Source organism: Pectinophora gossypiella, chromosome 12 (assembly GCF_024362695.1).
Source record: "Pectinophora gossypiella chromosome 12, ilPecGoss1.1, whole genome shotgun sequence".
Taxonomy (NCBI): Eukaryota; Metazoa; Arthropoda; class Insecta; order Lepidoptera; family Gelechiidae; genus Pectinophora; species Pectinophora gossypiella.
In genome coordinates, this window is record NC_065415.1 from 8130183 (window position 1) to 8145779 (window position 15597).

Here is a 15597-nt window from a genome sequence, read left to right on the forward strand (position 1 = left end):
AACCCTGATTTAAATTTACTATTTTTGATTGAATCAACTGGAATCAACCAACTTTGCGCCCAATCGGCTTTTTGGCGGGAAACGGGAACGGGACAGTTGCTTTCTTCATTGAATAATCTAAATAATTAATACGAAGTGGTGTTTTGTGGTTAATGATCGCATTAAGTTAGTCGGAAGACATTCGCGAGTGTTATTATATTGGAGTATTCAATAAACAAAGTGTATCTGCCTATTTTCGCTTCGTGTCAGGAAGCCGCTTCATAACTCAAAAGTTTATGCGGACTTTTGAGTTAATTCGTTTGGGGTTCGGAGTAGGAGTCTACTCCGAGGGTGGGGGCTTAGGTTTCATCATCATCACCTTCATCATTTCATTAATCATCAAGAAAAAAAATACGTCAGACATGGCTGTATGGGCATAGTTCCCTTTGCCTTACCCTTCGGGGAAAACAAAAACAAAAAAAAAAAAAAATTTGCGCCCAATCAATTTGCGCGGCTTTTCGGCGGGAAACGGGAACGGGACAGTTGCTTTCTTCATTGAGTAATCTAAATAATTAATACGAAGTGGTGTTTTGTGGTTAATGATCGCATTAAGTTAGTCGGAAGACATTCGCGAGTGTTATTATATTGGAGTATTCAATAAACAAAGTGTATCTGCCTATTTTCGCTTCGTGCCGGGAAGCCGCTTCATAACTCAAAAGTTTATGCGGACTTTTGAGTTAATTCGTTTGGGGTTCGGAGTAGGAGTCTACTCCGAGGGTGGGGGCTTAGGTTTCATCATCATCACCTTTCATCATTTCATTAATCATCAAGAAAAAAAATACGTAAGACATGGCTGTATGGGCATAGTTCCCTTTGCCTTACCCTTCGGGGAAAAACAAAACAAAAAAAAAAAATCAATTTGCGCCCAACAGCTGATTGATTGATGGCTTTTTGGCGGGAGGCGGGAACGGGACAGTTGCTTTCTTCATTGAGTGGTCTAAATAATTAATACGAAGTGGTGTTTTGTGGTTAATGATCGCATTCAGTTAGTCGGAAGACATTCGCGAGTGTTATTATATTGGAGTATTCAATAAACAAAGTGTATCTGCCTATTTTCGCTTCGTGTCAGGAAGCCGCTTCATAACTCAAAAGTTTATGCGGACTTTTGAGTTAATTCGTTTGGGGTTCGGAGTAGGAGTCTACTCCGAGGGTGGGGGCTTAGGTTTCATCATCATCACCTTTCATCATTTCATTAATCATCAAGAAAAAAAATACGTCAGACATGGCTGTATGGGCATAGTTCCCTTTGCCTTACCCTTCGGGGAAAACCAAACCAAAAAAAAAAAAAAAAATGATTGATTGATTTGTTTGTTGTAGTATGATTTATATGATGCCGTCTGTTTTCCGATTGTAATCTTGTTCTTGTTGTGTTGTTGTTCCTGTTGATTTCCATTTTCCTTAGAAAAATGAAAGCGACTTTAATTTTTGATAGTGTTAACGATTTAGTATTTTCTAAATGGGACGAGGGTTTCCTACAACGTATGAAATCGTTTAATGAACAAGTAAGTCGTAAAATATTGAATACTTAGGTATATTACAGAGATGAGACTATATTTATTCTTATGTCAGGTTTCACAAGCATCAAGTTTTTCATGCGTATTTCTATTTCATACATACATAACACCACGCCTGTTTCCCGTAGTCTGATGATAGTGGAAGAAGCGAAAGTGGTGTATCAGGATTGTAGTAAGTGGAATTCCGTGGTCTCTGCCTACTTCAAAGGGAAATAGGCGTGATCTTATTTATTTTCTAATGTATGTTTATATTTCCTCTCGAAATAATTTATTTCTCATTACAGGAAAGTGGGAATGTGACTGATAATCACAATGTTGCTCAGCTGTTGTCACCAATCATCACGTCACAGAGGGTCATGGCTGCTCAGTTCGGGAACACCTACTCTTCTATGCAATGCAAAGACAATACTACTATAGTCTTTGATGAGGTAATTATTTCTGTATTACAAAAACAATACTAAAATTACTACAACTGTTGCTGTTACATACTTTTATTATTTTGTATGTAGTATTTAAGATGTTCAAAAGTAAATTATTGATTAAGTTGTTATTATTTTATGCTTGCTTTGCAGCAGTCTTCTTTCAATATTGAATCATACATAACACAAATATTTAAAACTTAATTTATAAACCCTGCTAGTTCATAGATATTTTAATATTCTGAGGTTGTTTTCAATAAAGAGAAAATTACATCGAAAAAGTGTAATTCGGACAGATGGACTTGAAATGCTCTTGTCAGGCCAGGACAAGTGCAATACCATTGTCTCCTTATTCTGTCTGTAATTTTTCAATTTATATTGTCACATGTTATTTAATGTTGATTTCGTTAACTTTAATTTGTTTCAGTGGCTGGACCATGTGTTCTTGATTATTAGTGAGCAGAGTGTGGATGATGCTCACAGAGAATTAATGGACTGCAAGACCTTTGTACAGCACATTTGTGGCCAGAATGTCAGCTTGTAAGTTATTACTTGATACTGCTTCTTTTTACTAAAATCTATTTTAGACTGTACAATGAACATACCTATTCTATTTCATTCATTTGTAAACAGCAGATTTGTAAAATCATATTTTATTGTAAAATCCTTTTATCCACAGATTACATTCTCCCATCTACCAGGAGTGGCTGTCAGTACTATTGGAGAGCCGAGGCAAAGGAGACTCGATTCCCGGAGCCAGTGGCGTCATTGGCGAGAGTGGTGCCACCTCCGCCGCCCTAAATTCACTCAAAGCTGCCTCCAAAGAAATCAAATGCCCACCATACAACCATTATCATTTCATGTTGTTTGTTGGTGATAAGCTCCTAGCTCTGTATTCTAGGTGAAGTATATTATAGTTGGTGCATATTGGCTCAATTATTCTGATCATTTTAGACATAAATATGTAATAGTAAAACACTATTAGCTTATTGATTAATGAATATTCAAATGTGATATATTTTTAGTCGCGGCAGTGAAGACTTGACTCCGCCAGATTTGATTCTCATGAGCATTCAATGTATTGCTGCACAAGAGTATTGGAAAGATAAACAAGAGGAACAGCCAACTAGACTGCCCTGTAAGTTTGATATTTACATTTTAGTTTAGATAATATAAGTTTTCACAGAATATAAAATAAAGAACAGGTGTGTCATGGCAACAGGACAGATATAAGTGGAAGGAGAAGGGGAGTTCCTCGCCTAGCAGCACATTAACAGGCTAAAAGTGTAATTGAATGCCTTGTTTTTTTAGAAGTGCTGTAATTTTGAAGCGGTTACCACAGTCAAATGGCTTATTATTGGTTGTTATGGATAGACAGTCTCTCGTTTTATTTCCTCTTTCTATTATTTATAGAAATATGTTACTATCTTTATTGCTTCTCTTTATTTTGATCAGAATAATAATGGGTGGAAGATGTAATTGTGCCTGAGTGTAATAAAAAGGGTCATCATTTATACCCAAAAACAAAGATAAAACATGCATATGTCTGTTATCCATGAAATTAGAAGGTTAACCGAAGGAAAATCTGTACAGCGCCATCTATATTGTTTTTGAGGAACATAGCTTGAAAAGTCCCTTAAAAATTGTTTATGTTGTGTCCATTCGAAACGAAATAGTTTTATTACTTACCCTAGTGATTTGGTCCAACCAGAGCCTTATAACTATATATTTTTTATAATAAATTAATAACACTTTTTATAAACATTACTTAGATTAAAAATGTAGTTTTTTTTTGTGATTGTGGTCAGTCTTTATAAAATGTGAAATATATTCAGGGTTGTCGGAGGAGAATAGCGCGATAGTGCACACGTGCGCGGGCGCGGCCGGGCCGAGCGCGCCGCACTCCATGCACCTCGCTGAAATCGCGCCAAGGATTATCTTCGTAATACTCGTCGATATGGAGCTCCGGTATATCGTCGCCTCTTTTCAATAGCATGGTTTGAAAGTAGCCTAGCTAGGTTGCAAATGTTCCAAATTCTACATATAACCTGTCCAAATGAAATAAACACCTTACATTAGGGACGATGCGAACCTGACAGGCATCTCGATTCGCGTAAGTTATTATCAAGTGTACAAATAGGAATATTTACTTGGCTAGGCCCTAAGAAAGAAAGCATTGATGAATGCTCCAAGTCCGACATAAAAGGTAAATGTAATGTGTTATTAATTAAATTATGCACACACGCAAGAGACTCCTTTCCACAACCATAGAGCATTTGTTAACATCTTTCTTTATCATTATAATATTTCAGAGATGTGGGCATTGCAACACAAATGTCGAATCAAGTATTATCAAACCTGAGAAGACTCCTGCTACAAAGGAACTTAGAAATGTTGCCGAGTACTCTCGACGCCTTGGAAGGAGCGTTAAAAAAGGTAAATGACAAATAAAGAATTTATTATAATAACTACGTTTAAACCAATGCATCAGACTTGCAATATATCAGACAGTCTCTGTTATCTTGTTGGCAATTATTCGTTATTCTTTCCGAATTTCTTGAATGTAATACCATTATAATACAGGGTGTTAGTGACACTGTACCGAATACTGAGGGGGATGCTCATGATTCTGAGTTAATATCAAGTGGAATTTTCCGTCGCAAAACTCATGAAAGTGTTAGTTTTTTAAATTATTTTCATTTCCATACTTTTGCGACGGAAAATTGCACTTGATATTAATTCCGAATCATGAGTTGAATCACCCCTGTCATTAACACCCTGTATATTATCTATAAACAGACAACAGACGCACTGAAGAAAAACAAAGCGCCGGCGAATCTTTGCGCTCGTCTCTCCACCCGCATGTTGGAGTTGCGCAAGTCTTGTACGACTACTACACCTTTGACCCCAGAGACAACGGCTACTGCAATGCACACCGCATTAGAAGCAGTCATTGACCATTTAAAGCCAGACATACCTAGTCTGAAAATGAGCCAACCTGTCAAAGAATTAAGGACTATACTAGCACCATATGTTGACTTTCTAAGAGTCAAAGCTATGAGATACTTCAGCCTCGGATCATATCCTTTTCAAAATTATATAATAGTCGTATGTTATTGGGATTTAGGATAGCTACACACATATGCATAACAATGTAATTGAGGAATATAAAGTAAACCTACCAATCAGAAAAACTTCTGATTGGTCGGTTTTGGTATTTGAAAAACATCCTTGTTTTTAGATTTTGAGGGTGTATAACCTTTATATTGTGAGGGAATTTGAGGGTGTTGGATAAGTATATTTGGGGAACTTTTCGAATACGCGTTTCCCCATAAGTATCCGTTTTTGGAAAATACCAATCATACCTACCTAATATTGCCAAGATGAGTGTAACTATCCTGATAGCTGTATTGATAATGAATGTTAGCATGAAGGTTATTGCATAATATAACATAAATAAAGGTACCTATTCGGTGTTATTTTTTGTATGTATTTATTACTTTATAGGCTTTGCGTACGCAATCACTTCATGATTACATTGCTATTATTTTCTAAATTACTTTTTATTTATTTTGCATGTTCTAAACGTGTCATGTTTCGTGATTCACAAACAATTTTAAACAAAAGTTTGGTTATTATCTAAAAAAATATTTAGTGAATTTCAAAAGGAAGTCAGATTCCTTTTCTGAACCTTCCTCTCTGCCAAAACGTACAACAGACAAGATGTGCGGAATCGACAAAGACAGCGTGCGAGAGAGAAGATGCTCTATCGGTCTCTCCCTTGTGGTAATTGCACGATTCCTGGACATCTACGATCGTCACCATTCCTCTTCGCTTTACTAGAAACCCACCCTCAATCTCAATACATGCCCGCTCGGTTTAAATCACGAGACTCATGGCACTGGTAGCAGTATGTTGATCATGTGTTATATTTGTTCAATTATTTCGCTTAATGTGGGTGTCGCACTGGCGAGATGGACAGTGGTTCCCTAACGCTGCACAAGTATGTGGAAGAGTTCCCGGGGTTGATCCACTTCGTGTACGTGGACCGCACCACCGGCCGCTTCCTCGCGCCCGACATGGCCGACTGCGCGGATATGCTGTCTCCTGATACCGTACGTATAATAAAATGTAAATGTTTCTTCTTTTCGTGTGGATTGTAAGGTCGACTTCATCAGCCCTGTCAGATTATTATTATTAAAATAGTAAGTATATGAGTTGTTGAATTAATTCTCAAAGAGCACATACCGTTTTGTACCTGCTGACACTATAATCATTCATTTAATCAGTGGCCGAGATTTAGTTCCGCACTTTGCGATTACCTAGTCATTCAATAAGTATTCGATATGGTACGGTGCTCGCAACTCGAGCAAGTTTTTACCGACTTCAAAAAAGGAGGAGGTTCTCAATTCGACCGTATATTGTTTTCGCGACTCGAGTGTGGAGTCACACTTTAGTTCCCCGCGGCCTGACTTTCCAAGCTGAAGAAAAAGCCAGCACTTGTGCAACCACAAACTAAATATTAATGTGTGTATATTTTAATGTTGTAAATGTATATGTGTGTCGTAGGTTTTACCTAAATAAACTTTTTTATGACATATTATTATTTTTTTATTAATCAGCAGTTCATGTACGTATCCCCCCAGATCCGCGGCACAGTGTCGCGCAGCTTCACGTACGTGCGCGAGGGCTACTGCGCGGCCACATGGCGCGCGGGCGCTTGGCACGCGTGCTGCGTGCTGTGGTGGGAGCGGCGCGGCGCGCCGGCGCGGCCCGCGCGCGCGCTGCACGTGGCCGCCGTGCGCGCGCTGCCGCCGCCCGGGGACGTACAGGGCGCCTTCTACAGGTAACACTTATCGCACCCCTTCGACACACACTCACAACGCGGGCCGTGTGTCGGGGGTAATGCCTCTTGTATTACTGTTGGCCAAATGACAACTGTTTCTTACACTTACCAGTGCCTTGACTGCTAACTAGTAATGTTCATCCCAGGCAACTGTTAGAGCTGGCGTTCCCCAACGACTCGGCGGGCGTGAGCATGAAGGAGCTGACGTGCGTGCACCTGGGCCTGCTGCCGGCCGCCACGGCGGTGCAGCAGGCGCGGCGCCTGGCGCACGCCGTGCACGAGCTCGCCGCGCCGCAAGAGCCCGCGCCGCGCGCCCAGCACCTGCTCTAACGCACTGTTACTCTTATCATAACCATTATTCCACTTAGGGTAGGTTTCCATTAAAGCAGAGAAGAGAGGAGACGTTCAATCACAGCATGCGACACAGAAGATGCTCACTCACCCAACAGAATCTAGAGCTATCGTGGCCATACTTAGGTTTTAATCTGGGGAGAGGTAAGGGCTGCCCCGTCGGTAACGGGTACGCCTATTTATTATTTTCATGGTGGAAGAAAATGAGCACAAAAAAATCTGTTAGTACGAAAACGTGCGATGAACTAGCGATTGCGAAGAAACCTGAAAAGCTGCGCCGCCGCCGTGCTTTCATCGTGATTGGGACGCCAATGTTCCACCTAGAATCTTACTAGAAAGTCCCTCTTTATCAAATTTGTATCTATCAGAACATACGTGACATACTTGACGCAAACCTGCAGCTATTTGACGCGAGTGAACACTATTAACCTGGTATAACACGATTTTCCTATTCGAAAAGAGGGCGACCGGCGACGACATAGGTCGGGCGACTTGTGCCTGAGGTCTGTTCGTAGTCCATCTGTTCCTTATAAAAGCAAAAGACTTCACAAAATTTTTATTAGTGTGATTAGAGCTGATGTAATCTGATGTAGTTTACACTTATTTTGAACCGCCTAAATCTGGATTTGCAAAATAAAATCATATGGTTTTTAGAATTTAATTCCTACAGAACACTAATGTAGAATTTTATTCCATGTATTTAAGCTGAAATAAACCTTAACAAACTATCTAGTCTAGTATGTAGTTCAATAATAAATTATAATTTATAGACTGATTTATAGCGTGTGATGTCATAAGTCAGGCTATATTGATTAATCTTCAATTTAACCAAAATATTAGACATAATGCAGACACCTTGATGTATAATAATATAAGTTACTATTGGTGTAAAAAATATAACATTCCATTTTAATATTGTAATTATTGTTTTTAATTTATTTGCATTTAAATGTGTTACAATAAATACCATATTACGTTGAAATTGCAATATGTTTCATTTTAAGATTTTGACATGTCTATGTAATAAACAGTTGTGTTATCCTAAATTATTACAAAAATACTTTGTACAATAATCTCTTATGCATTTAAACTTAGATTATAGTCAATAGTGAAATTAGAACTTCTAATGAAAGATAGTTAATGTCCTTCAAGGATAATGATGCACAGACATTTAATGATTATAGTGTAACAAACATTTTACAATCGCAAATAAGACACTCACACAATAGTATGTGGTTCAAATTATTGGTTGGATTATACATGAAGTTCACAGAGATTAAGTAACATGTTCATTTTACAGATAATTACAATAATGAGTATTAGTAACAAAAAATAATCTAGATTTAAAAAATTAAATTTCTATATGGTAACTTATTAAATAACCACTTATAATGGAAAGGCACGTGTGGAATTAGTACTCAGGTGAACTGTCACCAACACAATTTACATCATCACTTGTATATACGATCTTCTGTGTATGATTTTCTTCTACATCAAAAGAAATCAAATCTTCACTGAAGTTGTTTGTTTTCTGTAAACAAAACATGACAAACATTATAATACTATCATGAAAAAAATACAATAGTTAAATCAGAACACTTACACTTGTTGAAGGCTTATCTGATTTATTTTTAAGTGCAGCTGCATAATTCAACACCATAGGTTTAACAGAACTTGTAGACATCAGAACAGGACTTGGACTTCTGCCTTTTAAATCATTTTCAATAAGCTGCAGTGAGTTTTCACTATTTAATAAATGGTTGCTGTTCATCATGATATTTGGAACATTCAAAATGTCAACCCCTGAAGGAGTATTCAAAGCCTGGACACAAGCTTGTGCCATTTCTACTTCTCTGTTCATGAACTTCTCCTCAATCATCTTGTCATGTGCAGCTTGCAAATCAGCTGTTTGCTTATCTGCCAAAATATTATTCATTTGCTTTATTTCAGCTTCAAGCTCCCGGATTGTACATTCAGTTTTAGCAGCAATTTGAGCTTCTTTCACAAGCCTCACATTGACTGCTTCTTGGATACGGAGAATAGCATCAGAGGCATTATTACTTTGCACATTACTTTCTTTTACAATTTTATTGAATACGCTATGTGGGGACATCCTGTTTCCTTTCTTGTAACCTGTGTGTTTCTCACCCAGATTTGCAGTGACATCCTCAATGTATTCATACATATCAAAACAATTGATTTTGCCAAATCTGTAGGTGAATGTATGGGTAGATCCCGAAGATGACATTTTGCTTGATAAGTTGCAGGTTACAAAATTCTTCTTACCATGATGCTTCTCAAAGTATTTTTGTAAGCCTTTCGATATTAGTTTATCTCTAAAAGTGGGCTTGATGTTACTATTTTTTCTGTATTTATACCAGCCCACTACTTCACTGGCTGTGCTTGAGAGCATATCAGCGAGAACGTCTTCTTTTATTCTACCTGTTGGCAGATAAAATAGTGAGACGGAAGGCAGCGGCAATACTGTTCTTATCACGATTTGCGTGTCTAGCCGAGCGTTATCACTTTGTGAGTCTGATATATGATTTGTAACTTCAGAAGTAACATCGCCGATGAGAAATCCCTCCTGAAAGCGCCAATAAACATTTAGTTAAATCAGGACAAAAGGTAAAATTATCATCAATAAGTAAGGGAATCCGATTACCTGGCTGTTTACAGAGTTCACGCATTCATAAAGTAGAAAGGACAAAGCGGTACCACTGAGTGATACTTTTTCCGTATAAGCCATTGCTGTTGACACCGTAGGTAATTAAACCATTTGGAACTGTTATTCGATATTGAGATAGGATTGAACGCTTGTATTTTGTTCAATCGCAAATTACGAATCAAGTACCTATCAAATGAAGTAAGTAATGAAAATGAAGTATTTAGGTGTTCGAGCCTACGCTTGAACCACATTGAAGATTACACTTTGACATTCGTTCGTATTTCATTCATTCCTACCGTCTTTCAACAGTGGGAGTGAGTAGTTCGGAGCTAGTTCACTATACCTGTCCTTTTCTTATTTGATGTTAGCAGCGCGTGGCGGCCATTTTCTTCAGTACGCTTTTGATATTCGTAAAGAGCAGATTACGGAGCAATCATTAGAAATAAGTAAGTAAACCCTTTTACTTTTCCTTTTTCCGTTCGGCAAGACCAACGATGACACTCCGCTCGATGTCTTTTGACTCAGCGACGCTTCAAGGCAAGCTTTCGTTATGAAACTGCCTCGATATGTTTTAATGTCGCCTCAACTTTCCGAGTCGTCGTCTCGGGAGACGACGGTAGTCCCAATGAGACGACGGTAGTCCCAATGAGGCGACGGTAGTCCCAATGAGACGACGGTAGTCCCAATGAGGCGACGGTAGTCCCAACGAGGCGACGGTAGTCCCAACGAGGCGACAGTCGTCTAAAGTGAGGCGACAGTGTATCTCAGACGACGTCGTGTCTCTAAATGAGACTCCTAAGTTGAGATGTCAGTAGTTTCAAATGAAACGACGACCCTGTCGCCTCGGTTGAGGCGTCAGTCTTCACAATGTAATGGCTACAAGAAAACTAAGAACAGTTTCTGTTTCCAGAAATGCCGGAGCTTACAACAATGGGTGACTTGGCCATTATTTTACCAACCCAGGATGAAGAACATGCTTTTAAAGCTGTTGTAGAAATCCTAAATAAGCATTTTCCTATAGATTGGCGTAGCTGGCAGGTGATCAATCACACCTTCGAAGAACTTTTTGGAGGCGATCATGTCCCTTCAGCCATAGACACAAAAATACGTTTCGCTATACCGACAACAGAAATGGCTCGAGCATTCGACTCTACAGCAACATCTCTATCAGAACGAGCGTATAGAGCTATGAGGAAAACCATCTTAACTTGGCCCTTGGGCAGAGCACTATTATACGCCCCACATAGCCTCATGGAGTCTATACATTCACCTTGCTATGACGTTTTTATGAACACTGTTCGTGAACTGAAGTCAAAGTTTACGAAACGGGCCGAAACTTCAGCTATCTTGGAAAGAAATTCCCTAGGAAAAGAACACAGAGAAGGTAGGAAGAGGTGTAATGAAACAGCTGACTCATGTACAAAGCGATCAAAACGCCTCCGAACTCCGGTGGCATCCCCTAATCACGGAGCGTCAATTCCCAGTGAAACGCCAAGGGAATCATCTTATCGGGGCAACGATGACAACCTGTTAGCATCTGTTTTAACTCATCAGATGCAAATCTTCGAAAAATTGGTGAAGATGCAGTCTGAACAGAATGATAATGTCAGGGAGATTTTACATAATCAGCGACAACTACAAGTGACTGCAATCGCATCGACAAGCAATGTCCAAGAAACCCTAGATAGGTCATTCGATTCCGTACCAGACAGCACACAGTCTTCAGACGAAGAAGAAATAATAACTGAGTTGCCTCAACCACCGAAACGGGATGAAGTATTTGTTAAGAAGGAGGAAGAATTAAGAAATAAAATAGCTCAAGCTCAAAGGCAATTAGCTGCTATGCAAAATTCATCGGACGAAAACGATGATAGTGTCTTCGACTTTGCCCCCTCTACAAATGAACAAGAACCGAAGGTTGCTAAAGCGGACCCAACCGCATTGAAACATGCTGTTCATTGCCAAAGGTTCGGTGAAAGCGGTTGGTGTAATATCAGATACGCGGATACTCAAAAAATATTTCAAGCGACACCTGCTTTTTGTGCACTAAAAGTTAATAATCTTTTAGCCAACGTGAACCCAAATTGGAAATCCACGTCAATTCTCGAAAGAGCTGATCTTACGTTGGGCGCTGTTACCAATGGCCTCATTCAACAGCGACTCATTTTTCAAAAAGTTTTGGACAGCCTTCCAAAGGAGATTAAAAGCAGAGTCGGTAAAGACTTCGTCGCAGCGGACTCAGAGTTTAGGAAGAATTCGGATGCTTTGCTGCAATATGTATGTGGCCGCCGGGCTGAAGTTATTAAACAGAGAAGAGAAGTTTTTAAACCACTAAACAAAGCGCTCAAAAACGTGTTGCACGAAATCCCTCCATCGGAATCTCATCTTTTCGAAGAAAAGGCACTTTCCGAAACAGTGAAAGAAATCGGCGGCATTCAAAAGTTCTTTCCAAATAAAAAGAAGATTAGCGGACCGGCTAAATCTACAAACCACTCTATATCGGCAGCAAAGAGCAAGAGAGGCTCTAGATTTCAAAACTCGCAGCAATACCATGGGCGAGATAAACGACACCACACTAATACGAGCTCAAATAATGCCTCTCACAAGTGGAAAGACCATAATGAACGTCCCCAAAAACAGTTTTCGGGAGGAGGATACACCCAGTCTGGAAAGAAGGGAGGAGGGCAAAAATGACTCCTTCATAGCCGGTTGCCTTGCGACTCACACATCAATGTGGAAAGAGGCACCCGAAAACCTGTTAAGGATAATCAGTGGCTACAGGATTCCATTTCGTCGAGTTCCACCAATTACCAGATTCTCTCAATTAAATATGCACAGATTCTGCACCAATTACTCAAAAGAAATGTCAAAAGAAATCTTAAAACTTCTAAATTGCAGAGCTTTGCAAAAAAGTACCCAAGAAGCGGGATATCTCTCTACGATGTTTTTAAGGAAAAAATCAAACGGAGAAAACCGGCCTATATTCAACCTGAAGAGACTCAACGATTATGTCTTAGCCCCCAAGTTCCGCCTGATAAATCAGTTTCAAATTCCCAGTCACATACAGAGAAACGATTATATGATGAAGTTAGACATATCACAGGCGTATTTTCATGTTCCGGTCAGGGAAAGTCATCGACGATACTTGTCCCTGGTGTATCAAAATACAGTCTACGAAATGACCTGCCTTCCTTTTGGCTTGGCGAGTGCACCCGCAGCTTTTGCCAAGATAACAAACTGGGTCGCACAGCAATTGAGAATGAAAGGGTTACGAGTGATCGTTTACTTGGACGATTTTCTAATCTTTCACGAAAACCAGTACACTCTGGAGAAGCAGGTGATTGTTGCCATAAAATACCTAAAGAATTTGGGATGGCAGGTGAACCAAACCAAATCATCTACAAAACCTGTAACCCGAATAGAATACCTTGGAGTGACCTGGGACACGCGAAGGAACACGAAGAGCCTATCCAAGGCGAAAGTTCTACAATTGAGCAACAGCATCAAGGAATTACTAAGGAAAAACCGATGGAGCTGGCACAGCGCCAAAGTAATCCTCGGCAAGCTGAACTTCGCATCATTTGTGGTACCACTCGGGCGTCTTCACTGTCGCCTTATACAGAAAGCGTCACAAATACTACCTCGTACACAGCCACGTCGAAGATTTTCAATTCCACCAATAGTAATGACGGAATTGAACTGGTGGTTGAAGAATGTTCGCATGGCGACGCCGATTCACTATCCAGATCCGTCAATTTTTATTACAACAGACGCGGCAGACGTGGGTTGGGGCGCAATTGTGAACAGTCGCCATCTATGGGGCGGATGGAATCAGTCGCAGAAAAAGTGGCACAGCAATATGAAGGAGCTTTGGACAGTCTTCGAAGTGCTCCAGCGCCTGGGATACACCCTACAAGGAAAAACCATCTTACTACAGTCAGACAACCGGACAAGTATTGCGTACATCAACAAACAAGGCGGCACGAGATCAAACAAGCTACTCGAAGCAGCACAGAAAATCCTTCACTACTGCGAACGTGTACAGTGCCACCTCATAGCTCGCCACATTCCTGGGCTGTACAACGGAATAGCAGACGGATTATCGCGGGAAAAAGCTCTCCCAGAGTGGCATCTGAGCAAACAGATCTTAGACTGGATATTCCAAGAACTTGGCAAACCTGTAATAGACCTGTTTGCTTCGAGGAGATCAGCTGTTGTCTCGATTTACGTCAGCGAAGATGCCACAGACACACACAGTCACTTTACAGATGCGTTCAGCAGGACGTGGCGATACAAGTTGGGATGGATCTTCCCTCCGCCAGCACTCATCCCTCGCGTATTGAACCACCTGAAGACGTCACAGGGTCAATACCTCGTAGTGGCTCCCATCTGGGACAGAGCATTCTGGATTCCAGAACTCCATCGCATATCGAAACCACCGCTTCTAATTCCAAACCTTCAAGAGAACCTCATCGATCTCAGAACGAATCGTCCACCGCCAGGAATAGAACACTTGAAGTTAGGGGTCTGGAAGGTTCGGGTTGGAACAGATACATAAAAGACTGGCCTGAAAATCAGGTTTCATTGTTGCAGTCATCATGGAGGAAATCCACTTTGCAGACCTACAAGCCTATATGGTCAAGATGGTGCCAGTGGGCCAGTAAAAATGACATCCGCATCGATAATCCTGACCCTGAAGATGTTGCTAAGTATCTGTGTTTCCTTTATAGGGTTATAAAGCTAGCTCCCAGAACAATAGCAGTACACAAGTCAGTCGTTGCCAACTTTAGCAACCCCTCTCGCGCACAAGAACTTGCTTCACACCCTTTAGTTAGGCAAATAATCAAAGGCATCTTTGCTGATAAGCCTCCAATCAAAAAACCCTTATCTTGGCGAATAGAAGATTTAATAAATTTCCTTAAAAGGTATGAACTAAATCAGGATAACCTTTTTGCTGTTTCAAGACATACTTCTGTTTTGCTTCTGTTAGCTACCGGCAGAAGGGTTCATGATCTGACGCTCTTGACTCTAGAGAAGGAAAACTTTGAAGACAAAGGTGATGAGTTAATCTTCTGGCCTAAATTTGGCTCAAAAACAGACACAACATCTCACAGGCAATCGGGATGGCTGCTGAGAAAGACTCCTGATGCTTCTGAAAGTCGATTGGACCTTGTTAGTTGGGTAAAACGTCAAATAGCTATGTCAAAAGCACGCCGATCAAGTTTACAAAATTTATTTATCTCCACCAGAGGTAGAGTTAGAAACGCATCTCGTTCTGTCATTGCGGGTTGGATAAGGTCCTTATTCAAACAAGCAGGAATCTCGGCTTCAGCAGGAAGTTTCAGAGGCGCAGTTGCAACTAATAGCTGGTCCAGCAACAGCAGCATAGATGAAATACTACAGAGAGGAAATTGGAAATCCAAGAACACTCTCTTCCGCCATTATTTTAAAGAAGTTGTTATCGAACCGAGACAAAATGTTAATGTCTTAAATACTACGTTCTCCTCAATTTAATATAAAAAATAATAATAATGATAAAGTAAAAAAAATAAAAAAAATAAAAATAAAAAAAATAAAAAAATACAAGTCTCACTAGTTGATAAGTATAAATTTATTTTGAATCATAAAACAAGTTGTAAGTTTGATTAATTCACAATTAAGGTTGATTTTATTCACAATTAAAATAATAAGTGTTAAATAAATAATAATTATTATCATTTCTGAATAACTCTTTTATTGATACATCACAGTACGCTTAGA

General features: G+C 39.8%; 3 protein-coding genes across 3 annotated transcripts; 2 read left to right on the plus strand and 1 right to left on the minus strand.

Moving 5' to 3' along the window:
* Positions 1 to 1337: 1337 nt before the first annotated feature.
* Positions 1338 to 8151, plus strand: LOC126371135 (Hermansky-Pudlak syndrome 1 protein homolog). The gene is made up of 11 exons (XM_050016353.1): positions 1338 to 1541; positions 1838 to 1981; positions 2400 to 2512; positions 2652 to 2873; positions 2998 to 3110; positions 3808 to 3940; positions 4285 to 4408; positions 4772 to 5051; positions 5939 to 6087; positions 6619 to 6818; positions 6965 to 8151. The coding sequence occupies exons 1-11, from the start codon at positions 1446 to 1448 to the stop codon at positions 7146 to 7148; spliced, it is 1758 nt and encodes a 585-aa protein (XP_049872310.1). The 5' UTR covers positions 1338 to 1445; the 3' UTR covers positions 7149 to 8151.
* Positions 8077 to 10091, minus strand: LOC126371139 (BRISC complex subunit FAM175B-like). Its single transcript, XM_050016360.1, has 3 exons — positions 9835 to 10091; positions 8773 to 9756; positions 8077 to 8700 (listed from the first exon to the last, which is right to left on the minus strand). Exons 1-3 carry the CDS (start codon positions 9916 to 9918, stop codon positions 8581 to 8583), a joined length of 1188 nt encoding a protein of 395 aa, XP_049872317.1. The 5' UTR covers positions 9919 to 10091; the 3' UTR covers positions 8077 to 8580.
* Positions 10092 to 12778: 2687 nt separating this feature from the next.
* LOC126371606 (uncharacterized) lies at positions 12779 to 15226 on the plus strand. The gene is made up of 3 exons (XM_050016923.1): positions 12779 to 14371; positions 14431 to 15018; positions 15170 to 15226. Exons 1-3 carry the CDS (start codon positions 12779 to 12781, stop codon positions 15224 to 15226), a joined length of 2238 nt encoding a protein of 745 aa, XP_049872880.1.
* Positions 15227 to 15597: the final 371 nt, after the last annotated feature.

What these genes read in the sequence shown, in the direction of transcription:
- LOC126371139 (XM_050016360.1), bottom strand. Translation starts at nt 9,918, where the DNA reads ATGGCTTATACGGAAAAAGTATCACTCAGTGGTACCGCTTTGTCCTTT. An exon ending in TGAACTCTGTAAACAGCCAG is followed by an intron (nt 9,757 to 9,834) that starts GTAATCGGATTC and finishes TGGCGCTTTCAG; the next exon opens with GAGGGATTTCTCATCGGCGA. An exon ending in CAGATAAGCCTTCAACAAGT is followed by an intron (nt 8,701 to 8,772) that starts GTAAGTGTTCTG and finishes TTTTGTTTACAG; the next exon opens with AAAACAAACAACTTCAGTGA.
- LOC126371135 (XM_050016353.1), top strand. Translation starts at nt 1,446, where the DNA reads ATGAAAGCGACTTTAATTTTTGATAGTGTTAACGATTTAGTATTTTCT. An exon ending in CTCGTCGATATGGAGCTCCG is followed by an intron (nt 3,941 to 4,284) that starts GTATATCGTCGC and finishes ATAATATTTCAG; the next exon opens with AGATGTGGGCATTGCAACAC. An exon ending in ATATGCTGTCTCCTGATACC is followed by an intron (nt 6,088 to 6,618) that starts GTACGTATAATA and finishes GTATCCCCCCAG; the next exon opens with ATCCGCGGCACAGTGTCGCG.
- LOC126371606 (XM_050016923.1), top strand. Translation starts at nt 12,779, where the DNA reads ATGTTTTTAAGGAAAAAATCAAACGGAGAAAACCGGCCTATATTCAAC. An exon ending in TGAAGTTAGGGGTCTGGAAG is followed by an intron (nt 14,372 to 14,430) that starts GTTCGGGTTGGA and finishes TCATTGTTGCAG; the next exon opens with TCATCATGGAGGAAATCCAC. An exon ending in GATTGGACCTTGTTAGTTGG is followed by an intron (nt 15,019 to 15,169) that starts GTAAAACGTCAA and finishes TCTCGGCTTCAG; the next exon opens with CAGGAAGTTTCAGAGGCGCA.